The sequence below is a fragment of the Fringilla coelebs genome (assembly GCF_963513975.1).
Source record: "Fringilla coelebs genome assembly, chromosome: 13".
NCBI classification, from domain to species: Eukaryota; Metazoa; Chordata; class Aves; order Passeriformes; family Fringillidae; genus Fringilla; species Fringilla coelebs.
The window spans coordinates 13765032-13790228 of NC_140039.1; the positions used below are offsets into that span (position 1 = coordinate 13765032).

The 25197-nt window shown below is 40.0% G+C and overlaps 1 protein-coding gene across 2 annotated transcripts in view; it reads left to right on the forward strand.

Moving 5' to 3' along the window:
- PXK (PX domain containing serine/threonine kinase like) overlaps positions 1-25197 on the forward strand; it is a 33747-nt gene that overhangs the window by 2712 nt on the left and 5838 nt on the right. The window contains exons 2-17 of one of the 2 annotated variants that reach the window (XM_084214150.1): positions 5688-5738; positions 6401-6448; positions 10595-10781; positions 12681-12758; positions 12933-13006; positions 13852-13926; positions 14694-14798; positions 14956-15057; positions 15708-15869; positions 17151-17268; positions 17709-17787; positions 19918-19966; positions 20725-20802; positions 21216-21302; positions 21905-21974; positions 22853-22915. In XM_084214150.1, coding sequence (XP_084070276.1) covers positions 5688-5738; positions 6401-6448; positions 10595-10781; positions 12681-12758; positions 12933-13006; positions 13852-13926; positions 14694-14798; positions 14956-15057; positions 15708-15869; positions 17151-17268; positions 17709-17787; positions 19918-19966; positions 20725-20802; positions 21216-21302; positions 21905-21974; positions 22853-22915 — 1426 coding nt within the window. The remainder of the gene's footprint in view (positions 1-5687; positions 5739-6400; positions 6449-10594; positions 10782-12680; positions 12759-12932; positions 13007-13851; positions 13927-14693; positions 14799-14955; positions 15058-15707; positions 15870-17150; positions 17269-17708; positions 17788-19917; positions 19967-20724; positions 20803-21215; positions 21303-21904; positions 21975-22852; positions 22916-25197) is intronic. The other variant, XM_084214151.1, reaches the window with a different exon arrangement.

Genomic DNA, 25197 nt, shown 5'->3' on the forward strand with positions numbered 1-25197 from the left:
TCTTCTGAAAAAACAGCTAAGGAAAAGGTGAAGAATTTCAGGAAAAGCTCTGTAGACATGGTGAAATATCACACAGAAGACCAAAGCTTGTGTCTAATGAATAGTTTGCTCATGTATTGTTCTAAGCAGTTTCTGTTAATTTAAATTTAGTACAACAGTCTGGGTAAGTGTAAACTTCATAGCATTGAATCAAGGGCTGTACTTGGCAGAGGCTGAGTTTCTGTTTCCTGAGGCTGAAGGTGAAACTGAAAATAACAAAACTGAAAACAAAACCTGAGACTACTATGTTCTTACCTGAATTCTCCAGAAACCTAAGAAGGGATTAAGCTACTATTGGAAATGGACTTTTGAGGATTTGCACTTTTTGCTTAGTAAGAGTATGTCAACCCCCCCATAAATGGGTTTTTAGATTGTTAGGGAGCCAACTGCAAAATTATCTGATAGGCTCACAGGCTCAGCAAGCTTTGTTCAAGTCAGAAGAGCTGAGGAGTTCTTACTGGACTTAATACATCTGGGATGGAACATAATCTCCATGGTTTTGCATTGCAACAAAGAAATTGTTCACTGAGGGTTTCTTTCTGTGTATTTATTTCCAGTCATATAATTGGAAGAGGAAAATGGTGCCTTTCTATGTTTGCAAGAGTTGTTTCCCTGGTTAGGTGTGTTGCAAGCAGTCTGAGTTTTGTTGGAATGTGCACTTAAACACAATTAATTCTATAGCGTGGTGTTTACGGAGTCCTTTTCATTTTGAAAGCCAAAAAAATAAATATTGCAGGTGCATTCCAGTGGCATCTGTCCTAATAGATTTGAAATTACAAGGGCAAGCCCAGTCAGTTTCATTTTGTCTCCTTCTTAATGCTTCAGCCGCTAGCACTGCATCAGGGAGAGTAACTGTGTAACTTCCAGGGGTGTGTTGGGCACCTTTCCATAGCCATGAGTCAGTCCCTTTGTCGGTCTGTGTACCAACCCTTCTGTAGAAAATGAAGTTTTGTTGCATTCCTTGACTTCAATAGGAGCAGGATTACATCCAATATACTAAGCCATTTGCAAGTGTCTCATCTTGATGCCAAATGTTGTGTTCTGACAACAGAGGCAATTTCAGCACTAAAGCTTTAATAAATTTTGGCTGTTAATCTTGCCTCATATTGCAATATTTCATCTGTGTGTTCACCATTTAATAGTGGTTTCTTTCTAAGCCTTAAAATAGCACGCTGTTTTCTTTCATGAAAATCTGACATTTTCCTTATTAAGAACTGTACCTGCAAGTCTGTTCAGCAGTAAAACTACTGGTGAGTTGTACATGTTCTTCTTAACGTTTCTCAATTCTTTTCTGAAGTAATTTTCCTTTTTCATGTGTTTCATATTTTGAAATTGAAGTAGTGAAACAGCCAGCTTTGATACAGTACATTGTTGTCTTAAAGGCATTTGGAAATGAACAGCTGAAATAAATCCCTCTCCTAACAATCTTTCAGGGTTTTTAGTTTTCTTTAAGCAATGATGAATGTTGACACTCATGGCTGCTAGATTAGAAAAACATTGAAAAAGCATTTATATTTTTCCTTTATTGTTCCAAATAGAAAAATGGAGCCACATATTTCTAGGACTGTAGGGTTTAGTTTAAAAGCTTGTAAAAGATTTTTGCACATCTGCTCTACAAGGAATTCAGTCTTTTCAAGGCTGCATTCACTTTGGACAAAAACAAACATGAAGTTACTTATAGACATGGCATTACACAGGAAACTTCATAGTTCACTTGTTTGAGGTTTCAGAAATGCAGTTCCTCCCCTGGATTTAGTCAGTAAACTCAATTACCTCCCACCTCTCCTTCAGCCTGAGCTCACAAAAGATTGCTCTTTCATCACACTTAATTTTAAATATTCCAAACTTATGGTTTCCACTGGTGTTCTTACTAAATTAGTATTGCATTTGTAGCTCCTGTGAAGATTGTAGTCAAAATATTACTTTCCATATTGTACTTTGGTAAATCCTAATTAGAATATTTTTGTTGGCTTCTGAGTATTTCCTGAAAAATAGTGAGTAATGTTCCTGTCTGGTGAAGGTCACAGTGATGCAGAGCACTGAAAATCTGTGATTTCCCCATCTGTCTCCAAAAAGTTTCATTACATGTAGATGTGTGTCCTGTTTTTTTCCCTGCAGTTGTCCTACTTCATAGCTTTCACTTATTGAATGGCTGACTCATTACTACAGGAGGATCCAGTGTGTGGCTGGTGCAGCACAGACACACACACCTGCATTGTTTAGAAAGTGGGGAAGCACCAACCACTGCTGCTGCTCCTACCTCAGATGGGCTTAATAGCAGCTGAGCAATAGTAAATAAATACTGTGCCCTGTAACAGAGAGGCCTCTGAGGCTGAGCAGCTCTCCTGATGTTGTTGCTACTTTTCACATGGGAGATTTTCTAAATAAACATTTAAAAGAGCTTCTTACTAGAAATTGTTCCAATCCAGCCTACTTAAGCGAGGATTGTATTCATGCTTAATTAGGCTTTCCTCTCTTTAATGCTTATAAAATAAAGCCCTTTCAAACTTTTAGTTGATGTGACCTGAAGGTGACCTGGATCTTTATAATGGTTGGCTTTTCAAGCCTGTTGGATTAAACAGATGTAAAGCAGAAATCTGTGGAAAAAGAGACTGACTATCCTGAGCTGGAAATTTAGAGACTATTTGCTTGGGGAAACAGAGTGTATTACCCAATATTGTTGAGACTCTACATTTTATTATAAGAATCTCTTAACTCACCACTTTTTTTTTTTCCTATTTTGTCTCTGCAAAAGCCTTCTTTCCTGTTTGCTTCCTGTTTCAAAAACTAGGAATGGTGATAAAGAGCAATTGTTTAACATTTGGAGTGCTTTGCTGTGCAATTTTCACCCAGGAATGTTAACGAAATTTTGCTGAGCAGCTCTGAGTTGCTGCTGATAATGTTTTAATAAGGGCTGGAGCACCAGAGACTAATCTTGATGAATTCTGGGGAGAAAAAAACCCCAAAAAACCAAACCTCCTAAATCTTGGCTCTGCCTGAAAATGGGTAAGTTCAGGATAACATTAATCCCATGCAGTGATTGTGAAACTGTTATCAGCAAAGGATTGGAGAAATGCAGTGGTTGTCACTGATCCATGTGGTTATTTGGAAAATATTCCTTTTCAGAAACTCTATCCAGAACTCTGTAGTACTAGGAAGAAGATTTTAGGAAATGACGGTGTGCAACTGGGGTCATAAATATTTCCCTGCTCCCAGCCTCCTCCTCCCAGCACCCATTTCAGCTTTTTTTGACTAACTGGAGCAGTCAGGAAATGATCCCATAGGTAAAACTGCTTTGCTTGGCATCTTTAAAAATGTATTTTGAGCTGCTGCAGGAATTTCAAGGTTGTGTCATGAAGTGGTTTGGCAGTACTGACAGGAAGAGCAGTGGATGTACAAACCCTACCTGTGTGGAGGGAGCCAGGGAAGTTGTTTTAGGAATGGTTTTGTGCAGGTGTGGTTTGTGTTTTAGGAATGGTTTTGTGCAGGTGTGGTTTGTGTTTTAGGAATGGTTTTGTGGCCTGTCCTGTTGGAGGCTCCTGCTGACAGTGACCTTGCTGCCCATGGGCAAGGCAGAGCAGCAGGTTATCTCTGCTGCAAGCTGAGACCTTTCTTTCCCAAGCAGCAGCTGTTAGGGCTCCTTTGAAGTTATTTGGTAAACTGAGTCATAGGAAAAATTCTGAGCTATTCATGTAGGAGTGAAAGATGCCATGGGAATTTCTACATGAGTGTAGCTAACATAGACCTCCCTGAGCCTGGTTGATGATGCCTAAAATTGTTTGCAGGAGTGAACTCTGGTAATTACTAGCTTTTTCTGAAGGCATTTCCACCCTGTTTTCCTACATTTGATGATGCTGCTAAACAGAAATGATCCCGAGTGTGCCTCTGTTTTCATTGTCCTTTCATTTATTTCCTATAGGCACAGTTTCAGTCCCACTATCAGGTTGTCTCAGAAGAAGATTGTTGTAATTCAGTTTTTTTTCCCCAACTAAACCAGAATTTGGCAGAGAAATAAAGGCTTTTGTGCATTTGGACTTGAAGAGTTGAAAGCTCTTCTCTGGTCCTATGGGAAGCACATATCAGTGGTGCTAATTATAATCCCAGGACAAGCTTGTTGCTACACAGAGGCAATAGGAAGTATCAGCTTCTCACTGGAGCTCAGCATACTGTGCTCTGCTGATTATGTGTAGCCATGGCAGATACTGGGAATGGGATTGTATTTCTTATCCTGGCCTTTCTACTATTGCTGTTCTTTGACTTTCAATCTCATTACCAGCTATGGGGAAGAAGGCCCTCAGCCAACTCAGATGACCATTTAGGCTTTTTCCTTAGTTGTATTGACAGGGTAGTGCTGAGTTGGGCAAAAATTCATTATGGTCAGTGCTGATGGAGAGCATGTGGTGGGGACTTGGCTCTTCCTTACAGACAGAGCTAATGGCCACACCTGGAGAGTGTTTGCTCTTCTCTCTGCAGTTGCAAACCCTGTGACATAAAAAGGGACTTGATTAATGCATTAGGCCACAAAAGCAGATAGGGATGGGATGGGAAAATGTTCAACTAAGTGTGGGGAAAAATCGTTGTGGCCCAAATATGTTTTTTTTTTAAAAATATAATCTTGCTGTGAGAAGGAGCTCTGTGTCCCAAGTTGTTTATCATGAGGCTCTCCAGAAGAGCTCTGTTGACCAGAGTGGTTGTGTGCAGTAAGATGCTTTGATAGTTGTTTAATGAATTTGTGTTCTGCCTCTCTTGGAGCATTTTCTTGGTGCTCAGTAGAAAATGACAAGCACTGGATAAAGAGCAAGTGCTACAAGGGATTGAGCAATAACTCAGCTTCTTCCAAAATCCTAGAAAAGATGAATGACTGCACATGGTGAATCATCACTGGTATGGTTTTTCAGAGAAACAGCCAATGTTCCTTTGAGACTTGATGAATAAGCAGTTGCTGCAATTTTTTGTCTGTATGTGAAGTAGCCTCTTCCCAAAATGCAGCAATGGCCACAAAACAAGAAAAACCATGTTAGTGGTGAATATGGGTTTCCAGGTGTCCCAGTAATTGATTTCTGTCACACAGTTTCCAAAGATAATTACACTGGTTAAATGTTATCAGCTCTGTGGATTTGTGTTACTAGTTATGAGGATTTGGGCTTCTTGTTTGCAGGAAGATGCCATAATTATGATTTCAAATGGGTAAGAGGAAAGAATATGGAGGTACCATGTCAGGCTGACTTTCTGAAAATAGACAGTGTTACTGTGGGTATTTACTGGCATTTTGCTTTGGTGTCATGGTGGCAATAATTCCTGGGGGTACTTGTTAGATATTGGAGGTGAGAAGAGAGAGGCTTCTTCAGCTGTTGGGGGTAGAGATGTGTGCTGAGTATGCTTTGCTATCTTTTTCTGTAACTAAATTAAAGCACTCCACAGTGCTCCACAGGTGTGCAAGCTCCTGGAGCTCTCCTTGTCTCCTATGCTGGGAAAGAAGAGCAGAGCAGCTGTTAGGGATGGTCTGAGCAAACCCAGCTCTGACATTCCCCAAGATGCTGGATCTGAATCTTCTGCATTTGAATGTTAATTGTCTTATTTGAAGAAGTGCCTAATAACTTTCTTCAGCTCATTAGTTCTCATTTCTAATGATTTTTTCCTTTTATTAGGAATACATAATCCGTGTCCAGAGAGGAGTTTCAACAGAGAACAGTTGGCAGGTAATTTCTGAAGTTGTAGCTCATGTAACCAGGATTCTTTTTTTAGAAAAATGTTTGAAAATTGCCTATTCCTAGCTTTTAAAATTTGAGCTGGAAAGAGAAATGTTGATTTGAAATTGAGAACATGAAGTGCTTGAATTCTTTTGGTCAAAACTAAGAGAAAAACAGTATTGCTGCCAGCTACAGAAGGCATGTTGTTTGCTGCTATTCTGAATAGTCCAGGAAAAATGCCTGTCATGTGTTTCTACTGTGTTGGTACAACCATAGTTTTAAAATCTGAAATTCCAGTTTGCCTTTCTCAGTGCTAAAATCACAGCTCTGCTTATATGAGACCAATGAAACCAAGAAGTAGTAATGAAGATGAGTGTGAAACGTTGTTACATCTAATATGGCAAAAATGCCTTGTTTGCAGACAACTTTGCTCACAAGTGCTGTTTTAAGATAATTTTTAGAAATGCATTTTCTGTCTGGTCAAGTTGTGATTAAAGACTCTTTTTTGCTCTCTGGCAATGTAACCTAAATCCAGCAGTTAGGCATTTGTACAAAAATTGCAAAAGAAGATGATTGTAAATGGGAATTAATTTTCTCTAATGGGATTCTGAGGAGTAAAATTCAAATGGAAAAAGTAATTTGTTTCCCAAACTTTGTATTTTATTTTACAGATTGTGAGGCGATATAGTGACTTTGACTTGTTGAATAATAGCCTGCAGGTAATTTTCACTCTTCATATATGAATAAAAAAAATGTCATTAAAGAATATATTCAGAATTGTGATATTTTTGTCTTGTCATATTTTTATATATTGTGGTGAAAAAATGAAAGAATTCGCCTAGCTGTAAAGAGAAACTGTGACTTCAAATGTAACATGAATGTGTACTTATTCACCCTTAAGTTTTCTCTTGTAAAATTTGACTTTTAACATCAACAGGATCAATTTATATAGAAATGGAGGAAATTGGCAGATACTGAATCTTTCCCTTCAGTCCTGTGACTTGTTCCGGTTTTATGTGTTTTTATTTGTTCCTCCTTTGATTTGGAGAAAGCCAAGGCACATACCAACCTTATAAATTCAGCATTGAAGTGCTATGTGTCTCATTATTTATATTCCTCTAAAAGCACTACCAGATGCTGCTTCTCATGTGATGGTTTTCTGTGTCACTGAGGAGTGTTCCTTGGTCAGACACTGGACTTACTGTGTGTTTTCTTCTGCCTTTTAGGACAATTATTTCTTTTTAGTTTGTGTGGGAAAAAGCAGAAGTGTGAGTGTGTTTGGGAGCAGGGGGGAAGCAGCAGTGATTAACATCTACAGGAGACAAACTCATTACTTGAGATTTCCATACTGGGCAAACAGGATAAAAAGTGAGCGACACAATTTGAGGATAGATTTTTGTGACTTTAAAATTTTTCCCTTGTTAAGTATTTCATAAATTCAAGAGTTTAATACTGCTTCCATTTCCTCCCTCCTCCCCAAATCAAATCAACTATCTGCTTGAGGAACCTCGGTGAGCAAACCCTGTAAGGGTGTTGATTTGTGTGCTCTGAGAGCCCACTGGAACTGCTTCCTCTGCTGCAGGTGGATGGGGGCAAAGCAGTCATAAATTCAACAGATGCAGCCTGCTTGCCTTGTGGAATTATTGCTGTTATTGCCTGTGTGGAATTATTCTGTTAAATGTGCAGTAGCACGTAGGAACATGACCTAGAAACCTTCTCTGTGATGTGCTGAATAAATGCAATACAGAGGTGTCTCCTGCACCAGAGACATCCAAGATCTAAAATTAGACAAACACCCATGGGAACACAAGGAGTTGAGTTGGTACTAGTCATCAGAGTACCTTGGGGGTCATTGTGGTCTAACCATAGTTTTGATAGAGATCACAGAGAAAAAAAAAATGAGAAAGTTTTAAAAAGAAGGAAGAGTTCACTTTGCAGCCACCTTTAACAAGCTGCTCTTAACCATGGGGGAACAGAATGTGTTAAGGCATGAAAAGGCTTTGTTGCCCTTTGTTGCCCTCTCATTTACCTTTCAAATGAGGCAGCTTTAGTAGAGAAGGCAATGGACCTTTAAGACCTAAAATCCAGAAATGACAGGTACTGCAAAGTTAGGCCTGTGTGGAAAGTCTATTACGTGAAGGTAAATAGGTTATGTATGATGGAGTTTAGAAAGGAAAAGCCTTTTTATCTGAAATAGAGGTGAATGATAAAAGTGGAGGGTCCAGGAAATTGTCTGACAGCAACTTTGCAGAGTGGGACAAAGGGGAGATTTGAAACAAGAGAAACTAAGATCCAGGATAAAAATGTCAACTGCTTGGGTGACTGGAAAACTTTAAAAAGAATTATCAAAATGTACCTCTAACTTCAATGTGAGTATATGAGAGGGGGGCTAAGTTAGCAGGCCTTGTGCTTTAGCAGTTGGTCTCCTCCAGTGGCTCTTTTCTCCCACTGTTTCAGAGTTTTTTATAAATTATTCTTTGTGATGATGGAGCTGAACTTTGCTCATCCATTAAGACAACACAACACTTCTCAGATGTTTCCATCCAAAACTCTAAGCAACAATATTCCATCACAATATTCAGGTCCCGTGACATGTTTTAAAACTCTTTAAGCTCTCATCTTGTGTATATTGAAATTAGAGTAAACAAACAAAACTCCAAACAAATAAGAAGATACCAAACCCTAATCTTTTTTCCTTCAAAACTGAAGAAGTGCTGGAGCTTCTTTTGAGCGTAAAGCCCAAGTTCTCCAAGTTCTTGTGGCATACTTGACCTCTGTGTGTGTTTGTGTGGATGTGTTTGAGCACAGCTGCAGTTGAGTTGGAATGCAAATGTTCTGTTCTTAATCTAGTACTACCGATAGTAAGAGTTGATAATTTTAAAATTGTCTAGGCTAGGCAATGCCTAGACAACACCTTGGAAAAAAATGAAGTATATATATGTAACCCTGATTTGTGTCAGAAAATTTCAAGACAGGTTCCCTGAACTCTCAGTTGTACCAGATTGAAAAGTTTCTTCCAGTTGGTTCTGCATTTCTTCCTCTTGACTTATTTGACAGAGATCAGTGGAGATCATTCTTCTGTTTTGTCAAGTGGAGTGCTGGTACTGGAAGTACTGGAATTCACAGCAAGATATCTGGCTTTTGTGAAGCATTTTATTGCAGCTTTTGAACAGACATTCCTGAGCAGGCTGTGGTTTGAAGATAAGAATGTTAATTCCCAGGTTCTTCCCATCCTGGCTCCAGTGGTGAGCTGGGGCCACTGAGATGTGGTGTCTGAAAGCATGTGAGGTCTTTGCAGGGTCAGGCCCTCAGTGAGGTGCTCTTCTGTGCTGGAGTGCTCTTGCTGTGCTGTGCTGTGTGTTTTGGCAGATAGCTGCAAAAACCTAAGCCTGAATGTTACTTTCTGTTGAAAAACAGTAGAAGTCTGATTTATAAAGTTTAAAAACAAATTATAGTGGTTGGAAAACTTGTGAATTACAGTCAGTTCCTCTCTGATGGTAGCTAGTTGTCAGGTCTAGGTAAAGGTGATGATTTGACATGCTTTTTAAGTGAATAATTCTAGAAAAGGACCCAGTTCTTGTTTAGAAACTTAGTTTTTAATTGAAATGAGTGGTCTGCCAAAAAAGAGTGCTGTTTGCCTCTGGTGCTAAAACTAATTTGGTGAATTACTGGCTGTAGGTGATAAATGGTTGCTTTTGATTTTTTTCCTGGTTTTTAATAATAGTTTCTGTAATTCAGACATAGTTATAGTTCTTTTCCAAAGTCAGGAAACGAGAAGTAGGAGAAGTGCTAAAGTTAGCAGAGGACAACTCCTGTTTTCAAATGAAGGAGACAGAAAGGAAGGGGAATGCTCCTTCTGCCCCACTTTGTTGAACTGATCTGTTACTTTTTCCACTCGTTAAAATGAAAGTTGTTCAAACACCAGAAGTCCCAGTCTTCTCCCTGGTGAACTGTTTGCTTTAGAAATGAGGTTATTGCATCTGGTGGAATTGATTCCTGCAACACAAAATTCTTAAAGATAACTCCCACGGAGATTCAGCTTACCCAAGGCAGGTGCTTTGATCTGCAGGACAACGATGTGTTAACAACACAAAAACGTATTCTGGCAATTCACATGAATTGAATCTAAACACTAAAGTTGATCTCTTTGATCTGATTTACACAAGGCTTTGAATTTTTTTCATTGTCCTATTTTGAAGGATTTCTCTGATTTTTTTTTTTTCCCTCAAGTTTTGGATCTCTTGTGTCAGTATAATACAATTAGTGTACATTCCCTTGGTAGATTGCAGCTATTTCTGGGTTGAAGGATGTATAGATGTTTAAAAAATGTACAGGAGCAAATTCAGAAAATAAAATGGAAATCTGCACCATATTTGAAATTAGATATTTAAAATACTAACAGGCTTAACATTATCTACAAATACATAGAGGCAGATGAAAGTTACTAATCTGTGCTTGATGAAATAGGAAAGCTTAAATCTTACCCAGAAAAAATGGTCAGGTGTGAATTGTTTTTGTGCTGTGGCAGAAGTACATCACGGAAAGAACCTGGCTGAAAATTGTAGCTATTTATTATCTGAAAGTTTTGGGTAGTGATCTTAAATGTATGACTCACTAGCAAAAATTTGTCTCCTTGTATTTTCGGTGTTGTTCCACTTACTAATCTCTTCACAGTGGGATGTGAGCTGTCATCTGACTCTGATAACAGTGCTTAGGAAAAAGAGAAAAGCTTGTGCATACACAGTACAAATAGAGTTATCCAGTAGTTAGCTTACTGCTGAGAAACTTTTGCTTTCTGGATTGCTAGTTGTATATCCTAGAGGCATTTTGAGAGCAAGGTTAGTAATTTTTCCTTTCTTTTTAAGATCTCAACTCTAAGTCTACCTCTTCCTCCAAAAAAGTTGATTGGAAATATGGAGCGTGAATTCATTGCTGAAAGACAGAAGGGACTCCAGGCCTACCTGGATGTAATTACTACCCATCACATACTGTCCAACTGTGAGCTGGTAAAGAAATTCTTGGACCCAAACAGCTATTCTGTAAATTACACTGGTAAGTAGAAAATAAAAAACTGTGCTTCACTTTGACTTCAGTGTGTGCTGTGTATCTGCTGTGAATGCTGACCAGGATTGACACTGAAGCATGGGGGGAACAATCTTCAAAATTATCCTACTGTGCTTGTGATTATTTATGATGATGCCTATCCAGCTCTGTGCATGGATCCTGCTGGGATTGTCAAATATAAATATTTGAGTTATTTCACAGAGGAGTGAGGAGGGTCAAGATCAGTATAAGCAGAATTTAGAGGGTGGTTGGTGAGAGTGACATCTACTTTTCATAATTCATAATAAATGAAAAGAGTTGCTTTTGGGAAAGAATTCTTCTGTCAGATAGTGAGTTGGAGATCAGTTTGTTAAATTAGTGTTCTGTTAAAACAGCCCGTTTTCTGAACACTGAATCTTTCAAGAATTGTGGTTATCTTGTCCAGCTCCTGCCCTTGCTTTGGGGTGTGAGCTCATTTAGAACTAATTGTTTGAGCTAGGTTGAGTACTTTTTCAAGGCTAGACTGAGCCAGATACCCTCTTCCCACAGATACTGGAAAGTCACTGCATTTCTTAAAATGATTTCCCAGTGGTCAGTTTCTTCAGTTCCTTCATTACTAACTGTTTCTTCTTTGAATTTGTCTTCAGCTTCAGCCATTGGATATCAATAGATATTTGTCTTACAGACTGAAAAAACTTCCTCTTAGTGATGAAACCCACTCCACAAATTTAGTTCATAGGCAAACCAACTCTTTGCAAAATGCAAAGCTTGTTTTCTTAGAAGCAGAGCCTGCTGAAGCAGGAACTCACTGCTTCCTTTTCACTTGTCTATTTTCTCTCTCTTTATGTAACATTCTTGTATCTTCAGCTTCAAAATGCAAAGAACATTTCCCAATATGATAAGCTGTGCAAGAGTTGTAAATTATTAGTGGCTCTTTAAGGATGCAGTTTGACTGGCTAATGCTGAGCTAGCAGTTTAATTTCTCAAGGAGGTGTTGTGATTTCTGTGTTAATTTTGAGCACTTTCATCAAGAATGTTTTTCCTGCAAATTGCTGGGAAGCTGGTGACACACATCATTGCCTATGGTCTTAAGAGACACCATCAGTTTGTCAATTCCTAAACACTGAAGCAGAGAGATATTTATTCCACATTTTTTTTCTAGCATATTTCTAAAGAAAGACGATACAATGCAGAGAGATCATCACATCCTTACCTTTTTGCTGTGTTTCTATGCCATGATTCCCTTGGCATGATTCCCCTTCTCCCCCACACTTCTCATTGAGATTTCCCCTCAAGTCACTTCATGAATAAACCAGTTGTGTTCCCAGCTGTGGGAGAATTCGCTAACCAGATGGGTGTCCTCCCCCTTGGCCCCCAAAATGTATGAAGACTCATGATAGCTGGCCAAATACCTCTGCCTGCACAAAACAAGGGCACAATAACCTATAGTGAAACAGAACTAATTAGTTTACATAAACTACACTTAGTAATAGCAACATAGATGGATGTCAGAGAGATAAAAGCAGTTTAAAAGATGCAGCAGAAACATTTGATGTTCCAGTGTTGTGTACACCTAGTGTGGGAAATCTGAGCTGTGATTTAGACTTGGAAATGTAGATCCAGTACAGATAGAATGGAGATTGGGAAGCTGAGTTTTCCAAGCGGTGCTTTCTCTGTTTTCTCTCTGGATTTGAGTTACCAGGTTCAAAATGCAAATGCCCTCTAACTGTGTTTTTATCTGATTTCCTTTCAAATTGATTTTGCTGACTTTTAGTCTGAATTCCTGAAGGCTTCCTTCTGGCATTGGACCTTACCTCATATGTGGATAATTACATTATACAGTGTCTTAAAAACATTTAGATTTTTTTCTTCTTTTTCTCCCTCTTTGTCTCCTTTTTTTCTTTCCAGAAATTGCCTTACAGCATGTTTCAATGTTCTTCCGATCAGAGCCAAAGTGGGAAGTGGTTGAACCATTAAAAGATATAGGTAAGAAGGGCATGTGTGCATGAAAACTTCTCTGATTGTTTTCCCCAACTATGAGAATTGTCCTAAGATTCCAATACTGCCTTTGCTTGCAGACCTTGTCCTGCCTGTAAGCTGTGTGATTTAGCAGGGTTTAATTAAAGCCCCTGCTGACTTTTTTCTTTACTTGCTTTGTAGGTTGGCGAATACGTAAGAAATATTTCTTAATGAAAATTAAGAATCAACCAAAGGAACGGCTAGTGTTAAGCTGGGTATCTATGCTTTAATTTCATACTTAAGTCTTTCTCAATTTCACTCAAAGTTTGATTTTGACTACCATGTGTGAGTGATGGGGAGAGAGATTGAAGAGCTCAGGCTTTGAGAGGGTTTTGGAAGCTCTTAGGTAGATGTGTGGTGTGGAATTTCTTGTATTTCTTTCCTCTGGTGGCAAATCCAGTTTGGAAGTTTATGAGCCTGGTCATTTGTTCCCAAACCTGCACCTCAGGATTCTTTACTTGTAATGATGTGGCTGTTGACCATAATATAAATGTGCTCACTAAAAATAATGAGATGGGCCTTTTTAAAGTCATGGGTTTTCCTACTTGGATCTTTAGTTGTACTGACAGACTAATAGGTGAGGAGGGCATGAATTGCTCCCTTAATGAGAGTTGCTTTTGCTCCTGTGCTGAAATGTGTTGCCCTTTTGGTTGTATGAGCACAGCTGTTTGTGACACTTCACTGGAGAGTGGAGGTCACTAAAGCCTGGAGGCTTTAGTGGGAGGAGGGGAGTTTTTCTGGCTGCAGAGGAAGAAGGTGCCTTATCAGTTCCTAATGTACACAGTCCCCCAGTTTAGGGCTGGCAAAGTTCATTCAGTGGTAGTAATGCATGTCAGGTCTGTGGGAGGAAAGAGGCAGTAATACTTATTTATGGTCAGGATGTTTGTAGGGCCTTACTCAGCCTCCTCAGGTTTCATTTCATATGTGTAATTTTCTTGCTTGCTCTTCAAAATATGCCTTCAAATATGTGTCCTAATTTGCCAGGGTAGAACATTGATCACATTTTCTGTATGGAATGCAACATGTATTATGATGCCATTCTTTTCCTGTTTCCTTCCAGGCTGATCTTGGCCCTGATAAATACTTGTCTGACAGAGACTTACAGTATGCTGTGAAACTTCTTTCTTCCTGTTCTGTGAGTAGTGAAGATTTTTAAATTGTGTTAGCACAAAAGTGTGTGCTGAGAACTGATCTTGGAAAAGCACATGTAGCCTAGTTGGCATAGTTTGTAACTTTAAGAGTTGCTTTCATTAAAGGTTTGCAAACCTTTTAATTACATTTCCCATATACTATGAGGTAACATGTTCTCAGCACAAGTAATAATCCTGCAGGATTATTGCAGGAGATTCAGTGTTGTGGTTGATTTGATTTTTTTCTTCTTGTGAAGTACTGTGAGATCATGAGCTTTTATTTAATCTCCTCAACACCTTCAGGCTGTTTAGGTGTAATTGCTAACCTGTGAGCTGGGATATTCTCAGGCAGCAGTGCATGAGGCAGTGGAACAAGTAGCATTATTTTTTGGTTCTTTGGACTCAAGACAGGAGCATCTTAGTAGAGCTGCAGTGGAGGGTGTACAATTTAAGCTCCTGTGAAATGCTATATTATAAATCCAGTAGACATCTCTGCCTGAAAAACTGGCATTTGACTACAAAAGGAGTCTCTAGAGTCTGTCTTTAAGGATGTTAAGCATGTGAAAGACTGAATAATGTTTTTGGTAAGTTTTCTTTGCATTTACTCCAGGTTAAGACTGAATATCTTCAGTTATTCCATGCCACTAACAGAATCCAATTTAGTACTTTAAATATACAATTCAGACTGATCTTTTCTTAGTTGTGAATTGAACACAAATGATTTTAAAAAATCCATCATCTAAAATTTACCTTCAGTTTCTTCTTTTGGTAGCATCCCTATATTTACAAAATCACTTTTGCCACTGCCAACGAATCTTCAGCGCTGGTTATTAGACCATTCAGTGAAAAAGGGACACTAAAGGACCTTATTTATAAGGTAACATCTTCCCCCTACCCCCGAGTCAAATGGCACAACTTGTGCTGGAATGACCATACATGTTTTTTATAAAGTGTTTGCTATCAATTGCTAAGTAAGCTAAGACAGATAATGACTTTTCTGGGCATGATACTTGATTTGTGTGTTTCTTTTAAAGGCAAAGCCAAAAGACCCATTCCTCAAGAAGTATTGCAATCCTAAAAAGATTCAAGGTCTTGAACTTCAGCAAATAAAAACATATGGAAGGCAAATATTAGAGGTAATTTTTTTTTTTCTTTATTTAATAGCATTTTTGATTTATTATTTTGGAGGCCAACTGGTCTAACTACAGAAAGTGGACAAACTTTTGAATACACAAGCTTTATATCAGCAGCAGACTTCAAAGTTAAATGTAAATTGAGATCTGCTGCTGAGTTGAATTTAGATATATTTGTGTGAGACCATTTATGACCTCCCCCCCCAAAAATGCAGTTGATATGCATGGAGCTTAAATGGGAGAGAGGTGATAATACAATCTGTTCCTTGTGTAAAAAGGGAAAGAAGTAACTGATAGCCTGCAGAATTTTAGTGTGTGGTTGTTAGTGCATTTTAAATTTTTTTTTTACTCAAACTGTCGTATTCAGTAGAATTTTAAATTTTAGTTTCCAGATCTCTTTGGGAGGTGTCCATAAGCCTGCTTTGAGGATCAGCATCAAATATTTGTTTTATGAAAAGTGCTACCAGTGAAATGGGAGTGAATAGTCAGCCAAAGAGGATGTAGATAGAAGATCAAGTTGAGTGAGCATTCCAAATGGGGGCCTCATTTATTATGTGTCTGCTTTAGTATTGGAGCATTTAAGTTGATGATTTTACAGTCTTGAGATCATCAGAGCATCTTGTGATAGTGCTTCTCTATTCAATTTTTTTCAGGTATTAAAATTCCTCCATGAGAAAGGATTTCCTTATGGCCACCTTCACTCTGCCAATGTGATGCTGGATGGGGACACCTGCAAGTTACTGGATCTAGAAAATTCCTTGTTGGGACTCCCATCATTTTATCGATCATACTTTTCCCAGTTTCGGAAAATTAATGTAAGGCTCAGACAAGGAATTCATCTGACTCTTATGCAAATCTTTATTCTCAGCCTTTGTGGAGAACTGACTAGAATGAAAAATCCTCTCTCAAGCCCCTTTTTTAAAATTTGAGCTTTGCTCCATCTTAATGCTTTTCTGCTTCCTCCAAATCACTGTCTGGCTGCACAGCACTTCTGCTGCAGCACACTGGAGTGAGGCTGAGGCCAAAGATAAGCAGGTAGAGGGGGAGTGCAGGTGAGTGTTTTTATGACAACAGTGCCAACACAAATAGAGGTAAAGTGCAATTGTTTTAAGATCTCTTTCCACTCTGGTCTGTATTTCATAGGAATTTGCATATTGTCTACTACATGATTCTATGTCTGTACAGTGAGCACAGCTATTTACTTGTGCTTAGCTGGGAGCAGTAATCAGCCTTGTCTTTGGTGGAGACTGAAAATTGATCAGATGCTTGCAGATTCTAGCTATTCAAAGGTTATTTTTATTTGTTTGAGGGGTGTCTGTTTGACTGCAGGCTTGCAAAGCAAAATATTTATCTAACTGCAAAATTAAGAAAACAAATTTGCCCTGTTGCAGCAACATCATTCCCTGCCTTTAGGCTCTCATTGTAATAAATTCTGTGCAGCATCACGAGAGAGCTGCTTGCTGACCTTGCTAAACAAGTTCTACTGTGTTGTCAAAGAAATGATCACAAGTTCATGGTTAGTCCAAATGTGTTAGTGCCATCAAAGCCTCTTATAGTAAGAGGAGCCTCTTCTGTTTAAACATGATTCAGAAATCTTGGAAATGTGCTGTCTGGGAGCTCAGCATGTGTGTACACTTGCACAAACCTAAGGAGGAGCAAAAGAGGCTCTCCTAGGTTTGTCTGGTATGTATTTTTTCCCATTTTTTTATCTACTTCCCTGTGAAGTGACAGCTGGTTGTTTTCTGAATCTCATTCTTTGCTTTGACTTAGCTAGGAAAGTGTGCTTGGTTGGGACTTCTACACACTTGGTTGGTGTGTAGATCTCTAAAGTGCTTTGTGAAGAGTTTAACTCAAACATTTTTACAGAACATGACTACGCTGCTCTCCCATTTGTACCATATTGTACAGAAAGACAACAGAGGCTGCTGTAGCTTGTAGCATGGAGATTTCATCTGAGCTGCAGTTATGCAGGGAAATGGTTGTGGTTAGGAGCTGCCTTAATGGTTCCTCTTTCCTGTCTTCACATGCAAGATCACTAGGTTAACCAGTTGTGAAAAACTAACAAGTTGTGGTTTTATTTTTTTGTTCCCCCCCAGACTTTAGAGGGTGTTGATGTTCATTGCTTTGGACACTTACTGTATGAAATGACCTATGGAAGACCTCCAGACACCATTCCAGTGGAGACCTTCCCCCCTGCTCCATCAGTGTTTGTTGGTTAGTATGCAGTGCAGAGCATCTCAGTCACAGCTGCCTGGGTACACTCTTAGACTTTACCTAAGCTGGAGGGCTGTGAAATAGCAGCCTGAGATCTTTGCACCCCGTGACCAGAAAGAATTAGCAATTTCCTCAAATAGAAAATGTGTTCTTCATCAAATATATGTAGTGCATGAGTAAAACCTTTTTTAGCTGAGTGATAAAGGCGTGTTTAGCAAGTAATTAGATGCCTGGATTCCCTTGCCTCATGTTTAACATTCTTGAAAAGCTTCTATGTGTAATAGTAATGCTATAATAAAAACCACATGCCACAGAGCTTCATCCCTGCTTGCTTGATGCAATACTTAGGGGAGCATCACAAGCAGTACAAAATGTCCATTCTAAATCATTTGCTGTCCTGCTGTGCAAAAATGTGTTCATTCTTGTTCTTTCTTTGGTAGTGTCAGTGTTGGAGTCCATTCTGACTTGTGAAGCTCTGAAGAATGGGATGCCAACTGTCTCACGGCTCTTACAGATGCCGTAAGTCCTGTTTGACTTGTTTTATATTCATAGCAATGCTTTTAATTATTTTAGGAGGAAGAAACGTTCTGCTCTTGTTCCTCTTTAGGAAGGAGGGTTTGTTTCTTGTTCTGAGGGATGTGTCTCAGGTGAAGCTTGATAGGCTTTCTAGAACCCATGCCTTGTTGATATGTATGTTTAACATTTCTTTGTCTCTCGGTGTGTTGGAGCTGTTACATATGCACTTTATTTAGCATGGTTTGAGTTAATCCAGCCACTAAAGTAATGCAAGCATGATTGAGATCATGTACAGGTTGATTGAAAGGACTTAGAATAAGGAGTCTTTTTGCATGTTGCCTTCAGACCTACTTCAGAAGATTCTGCTATCAGTTCACTTAGGAGTGGTGAAATATGTCTCTTGCTTTGCTCAGCAGTGACATTTAGAGCTGCTCTGGGTCTGAAATGTAGAGTGGAAGTTGTGTCTGGTTTCTTGCAGGGCTGGCTTAGGGATTCTCTGAAGCATAGGCAGAATGAATTTCCTTACAGGCTGCCTTCAAGCATGCAGTGTAGGGGTGAGGCAGGCATGGAGGCAAGGCCAGGATGCAGAAAGGGAACACTGTCAGTGTGCCACTGAGTGGGGACCACACCTGTCTGCAGTGCCACCCTGCCTGCAGTTAGGGCACAGCATTCCAGGGAAATTGCTGTCCCCATGCTGGGACATGTCACCAGCATGCTGAGCATGGAACCACAGCTCTGGTGGGAGGTTCTTTTGTTATTTCTTAATGTGCTGTGCTGTAGCTGGGGCCTCCTCAATGGCAGATTGTCCATACCTAAATCTGGGTCTGCTCTCACAGCACAGATTGCAGGGCCTTTAGAGCCTGCTCTGAGGTTCAGATTTCTTGGTTGGGAAGAGCCACTGCAGCCTTCAATTCCTCCTGCTCCTCCCCTCCTCTGCTTTTTAAGGTGTGAGGTAGAGACAACAATGCAAGCAGGGTAGAAATACTGTAGGAAAACTCTGTGAATACAGAAATTTACAGGGGTTTAAAGATGTTGAATACAGAATCTATGCCCAGCTGCATGTGATATGTAAGATGTTATACTACATTCCCTTCATACTACATACCAATACTCTTTACAGAAGTCTTCTACATAGATATGCAATGCAATTAAAGTAATTTAAAGCGATTAATAGAACTTAAATATATATATTATAACCATAAGAACATGTAATCTGAAAGGGTCAGAAAGTTCTGTAAACAAAGATGAACTTCCATGGATGTTTGAAGTATTTTAAAATTTGCTTTATTTCTGAATTTTTCATTCTCCTGAATTAACTTGATTCTAGATGTGAATTCATTTTCTCTGGTATAAGCCTGTGATAATTTTCCATAGTGAACAGCAACTCAAAAATATTTATCTTGGAGCCAGGATTGAGGTCTCTCTGTTGCAGTTTTCTAGTACGTTCTCCAGGACAAAGTATCTTGAAATGGGCTAACCAGTTTTATTTTCAGACTACCATTGCCCTCTAGTGTCTTTGTTTTGGATGGAAAAGGATTAATCATTTACTGTGTTTCTGCTGATACCATAGAGGGCAGAGCAAAAATATGACAATATTTGCTTTAATTGCCTTTTGTAAAGGACAGGCAAGAGTGCAGAGAGTTTCAAATATTAAGTTCACTTGATCTTTCACATGTTCCTTGTTAATTCTAAGACAAGGGTTGCGCTAAGAGAATTTTTTTTATAACAAGAGCTATGATTTTATTTTGGTGAAATTTAAAATAAAGTCCCTGGAATTTTTTTTTTTAATTAAAAACCCATATGCTTTTAAGGAAAAGGTATTCTCTTTTGGGGGGAACCTTTCTCTGCCTGTGATAACTGTACATGTTCTATCCACTTTCATAATATCTCACACAAACCAGTTTTCTCAGCCATAAGTAGTGGCTACATTCTGAGGGTTGAGTGCTGCTAATCTTACAGCAGGGCTTAGAAAATAAGAAGCAGTACATAGAAATCTGTGGCCAAGGGTTGAGGACAGAGAAGCAAAGGGAAAAAGAGGGGTTTAAATGAACAGTACCAATAGTATTCTTGTTCTGGTTTTGCCTGTCTTTTGGGAATAATATTCCTTTTCTTTTTTATTTTATCAACTCACAGATTATTCAGTGATGTCCTGCTAACAAACTCTGAGAAACCACAGTTTAAGGTAGAGTTGAACACCGATTTGCTGACGTTTGTGGAAGTGCCAGGATGTGGGTAGCTACATATTAATTGACAGAAGGGCTTGAGGAGGGCTGCCTTGATTTGCCTCTGGCTGTTGCCATCAGTGTTTGGATTCCTTTGCACCACTGTCCCTGAGAAGGTTGTGCCCCCCCTTGGAGGGGAGCACGATGTGACCCAGGGCTGTTCAGGGCAGCTGCTGAGCTGGAGCCCGCTTGTGTGGCTGGTGGTGATGCTCTGTCTGAGCAGAGGCTCTGAGCCCTGCAGGTGCCTTGCAGTGACAGGAAATGCCATGTCACAGCCATTGCCAGCACCTGTGGAAGCCAGCTCTGCTCCCTGAGACCATCAGCACTTTGCTGCCAGCTCCAGCACTGGGGCATTTCTGGTCCCACTGGGGAGCTGCCCCTGGGGGCTTCTCCTGGAGGATTTGTGCCCTGTGTCTTGTGTTGTCAGCCTCAGAGAAATTTGGGGATGTGACTGGAGTCTCAAAGTAGTTATCTATCCTTGCATTTAGTGTATCCTTCCAGGGTTTGGTGTTTCCTTGTCCCTGCTGATCTGTAGCTGGATTTGGACTAGAAAAACATTCACCTAGAGTCCTCTTTTCTGCTTCACTAAAGGAGCAGTGTCACATCTTGGGGCTTTAGATGAGAAATGTCATCAGATGAATGGTGAGTTTTGATCAGTGAAGTTGTGCTTTCCTTTATCACATTTTGTGCTATGATTTTGTTCCCCATTCTGTATTAGATTCCTACTAAGCTAAAGGAGGCATTGAAAATCTCCAAGGAATGCATAGAAAAGCGATTAACAGAGGAACAGAAATTGGTAACGGTCTACATTTCTTTATTTCCTACAGACATTTCATTTCCCCTTATCACTTTTACATCCAGAGAGTGAGTTTCACTCAAAAGTGATTTTGAGTAATAAAGGCTTTCACCAGCAGATTTGCCTTCCCAAAAATGCAATATCAGGAGCTGTATAACAGCTGTTCACTGAATGGCATTTCACTGTTTTAAGAGGTGCAGTTTCACAGGTAGTGGCTCCCAAGTTAGGGGATCATTTTAACTTCAGTACAAGTCTCCATCCTCTACCAGAAACAGTAGAGGAAAAACTAGAAATGAAAAAGGAAATCCAAACATACAAAGTGACTACTATGTGTTTTCTTGTACCTCAAACATTGTTTTCAAACATTTGAGATTTTACTTTGGTCTTTTTCTATTTTTTCCTTAATTTTGCAGATTCACCAGCACAGAAGGCTGACAAGAGCTCAATCTCATCATGGCTCTGAGGAAGAAAAAAAGAAAAGGAAGATCTTGGCACGAAAAGTAAGCAATCTTTAAACAGGTTTCTCCCACAGAAAAAGATGTTTCTTTTTGTAATGTTTACTGTGCACAGGTTTAGCCATATGTACATGACTCTACTCCTTCCTGTGTTTTTCTGCACTACTTCCTGGTTGTTTTCACTTCTTTAACTAAGGAATAGATTTACTAAAAAGTTCAAGTTACAGTGGTAGCTGACCTGCATATTGGTGCAGCCTGTTTGAGGTTGCTGAACAAACCAGTCTTGGTTAGCAGCTCAGATCCAGATGAGCTGCTCTGCTCTGTCCCACGTCCTGGGAAGGAGTTGGAGCCTGCAGCACTGTCTGTGTTCCTCTTCTGGGAAGGGCTGTGTGTGTCAGTTTCCTTCCTTTCCCTTGTGGTCAGAGGGCACTGGAGTTCCCTGGGGCCAGGCTAGAGATATTTGAGCACAGAACAGCCTTGTAACCACATCAGGGTGTGCTGGCTGTGGGGAGGGGGATGCTGAGCATTGAAAAGCATTGTGTGATACAGGGGATGGCTGTTACAAATCTGTGTGCCAGTTCAATCTTACCTTTCATAGAAAGTGATTATTCATTCCTATCTTCCATTTCCTCTGCTCCCTTTTAAAGAAGTCCAAACGCTCTGCCAATGAAAGTGGGGAAGAACACTCAGCCAAATACAGCAACTCAAATAACTCAGGTAACTGCAGAGAGGGGAATTTGCTTCTACACAGCTGTGTCAGGTTTTCTGTTATTATTCTGTCATCTTCTGTCTGAAAAGATTTGGGATTACCGATACTTGACATATTGGACTACCAAAGTCTGGTGCCACTGTTTTGGGTATTTAATAATAAGTAAATGGAGGTCTTAAAAATATTGCTGATGTTATATTTTCAGCTGCTGAATTTGAAGTAATGTGCTCCATTCCTCAAAAAAATGATCAGTCTCTTCATTCTGTTTGATATTTGAGTTGAATGGCAACAACATCCATTACTTGGGCCATTAAATAATGCAGTCTTTAGGGAGACTTTCTGATGATCTGTATTACATAGTAAGGTGTTAAGATGAATGAGAAAATTATGTGTTAAACTGCTGCTTCAGTGCCAAATTTTAAAACAACAGAGCCTTTGACAAATTTTCATTTGGTTAAAAGGTGTGGTTGATACTATGGATCAAACAGATTAGCAGAGAGTTGATTTGCTTGGCTAAAATGTGTCCGAAAGCAGCTTGTTGTGGAGTAGAGCAACTGACTGAAAATCATCTCTCAGGAGAGATGGGGTGCCACCCATGCATTGGCACAACTCTCAAGGTGAACAGAATTTGTATGCTGTACTCCAACAGCCTAAGCAGCAGAAATGTTTCCCACTGAGAAATATTGAGTGCATTTCCTATGCCTTTGGGGCTTCTCTCATACTCTGTAGTGTAGAGGCACTGTTGCTATGAATGGGTGGATTTCCCAAGATGTGGAAGCAGGATTGGATTTTCAGTCAATAAAGCTGGCCTGCTTCCAGCAATCTCTCTTGTCTGTGTTGAACTGCCATGTCACAGCTGTAGTCACTTGACTGTTGTTTTATTCAGCAGGCTCTGGGGCCAGTTCCCCTTTAACATCTCCATCATCCCCCACTCCGCCCTCCACAGCAGGTATGTTCAAGAATCATTACAATTTTTATCTTTTTTATGTTGCTTTTTATTCCCCTCTGCCCCTCAGTGGTGGTGTTATTCCCAAGGATGATCAGGAGATGATGGTTTTCCAGGATGGAGCACTGAGATGTCAGTTACCTTGTGGCAGCCTGAGTATGGCCATGTGCTCTCTTTTGAGGGTCACAGAGAACCTTTTTGTAACTCTAACCTTTCTGAGATACACATGATATGATTTACCCAGGGTGGACCAGCTTGCTTTGAAGTCTGTGTTACTCCAGGCCTGCCCACATTGCAACTTTCCAGGCATTTTCTGGGCCTCCTGTTGCAGTATGCATTTGTTCTGGTGTTAATGGTCTGTTGGCTCTGAAATACTGCTTGTTCATACCTTGTTTCTTTGCTCTTTTTATTCCTGTACTGCTGTGATTTATTTTCAGGAATTTTAGGTGTGACAAATTTGGTGGCTTAAGCTTCATAAATCTCCCCAGTTCTGCTACACTCCATTGATAACCCAGTAGAGTTCATAGAAACAAATTTAGAAACAAGATTGATTTGGGTTAAAAATAGTATCTTGATTATTTTTAGTCAGTTCTGTGTTTCAGTTTGCTGGGTGGCTGTGCAGAGAGTTTTGCTAATGTTTAAGACAGGGGTGGGAAGTGGTGAAGAATCTGCTTGAGTGGGCAATAGAAATGCTCTGAAAGTTTAATTACAAATCTGAATATTGAGCAGTAGTGCATATTCTATCTGAATGACTGGAAGAGAAGCCCTGGCCAATATTAATAACAAAAGATGTTAACAGAATACATTTCTAGAGGGAAAGCAGCCCATGGCTTTGCCATTTTTTATGGTGACTCTTGCCATAGGATTTCTAGTCCCAGGAACTTTCTCCACAGCCCAACTCATTAACCAAAGCAATGCAATCAAATTTGTCTTTGCTGTGGATAGTCTTTCAGAGGACACTGCAGTCTGTGTGATGTAATTCAAATCAGTCATGCTGAAATTCAAATTAGTAATTTCTCCTTCAAGTGGAGGGCATGAGAAGTGTGTATTGTAGGAACTATCTTCTCCCACTTAGCCTGAGCAAGATAATGGCTGTTACTGTGTTGCACAGTAGCCCTGCTGTTGTCTGGGTGCACTGACTGTGAGCTGGAGAATTTGTTGCCAGTTCTGCCAGGGCTTCCATGAGGAAGTAGCTGAAACGTGGCTCCAAAAGGGACAGGTGTTTAGGAAGCAGCTTTTCCCCCATAAAAATGTTCAGTTATGTTCTGACTTGGACTTCTTGGAACTTGGTTGAAAGCTTTCTCAAGTTTTAAGCATGGGATGCAGGTTTATGTGCAGATGTGAATCAAAATAGCTCAGGTTTGTGCTCAAAACTTGTCTCAGTTCAAAGCATATTGTCACAGTGTGTGTGTTGGTCATCTTGTGCCAACATGCTCCTGATGACCTGTGGGGATCAGCCCTGTCCAAGGTGCTTGTGGCCCTGCCTGTCCTCACACTGGGACATGCTTTGGTGAGCTGATGGCCTGGGTGCTGTTTATGAGGTGTAAAGCCAAGTGTCACATTTCAGGAATGCTTTTGTGAGTAGAATTTGTAGAAGAAATTTCAGATATTAATTCTGAGAGAAAACTAGATTTTTTTTTTCACCAGCAGTGTTGTAGTTTTAGCTGTTCTAAGCAAGTCTGCTTTTACTGCCTTGAGGAAAGACACACTGGTCCCATGGTAGGACTTTGTTTGTGACAAGTGATGCATCTGGAGCTTGCATTTCTCTCTTCTGATTTCTTTTCTCAGTACTTACTGAGGATGTTTACCTCTGTACCAAAACTGCTTGTGGATGTCAGCGTGGTGAGATGATTCTCAAAAAGGCATTGAGGCTTTCAGTCTCTTGTCTGGTTTGGTAGGGCTGTGTTGGAACTGGGGCCTCTCAGAGCATCCTGCTGGTACAATACCATGACAAAACTAAGGCTGATGAGGAAAAGTGCCCTGAAGAGAAGCTTTGGCTCTCCTCCTGGCCTGTAACTAGTCATGCATAGTGTGGGTGTGAGGAGAGAGACGCTGACCAAAGGGGAAGGGCTCCAGGCTGGCATTCCCTGGGGAAGGAACCTCCTGCAGGGGGTTTCTCATGTGTTCAGAGGTTCTTTGTCTCTAAACAAAGGCTTTGTGAGGTTTGGCTTGCAGCAGAGTGCTTGGGAGAGTCAATGGAAAACAGAGTGAGGAATAAAGCCATGGTTGGCTTCTGCTTTGTGATGGCAGCTGCAGGACAGAGAGCATGGCCTGCTCTGAGGGGA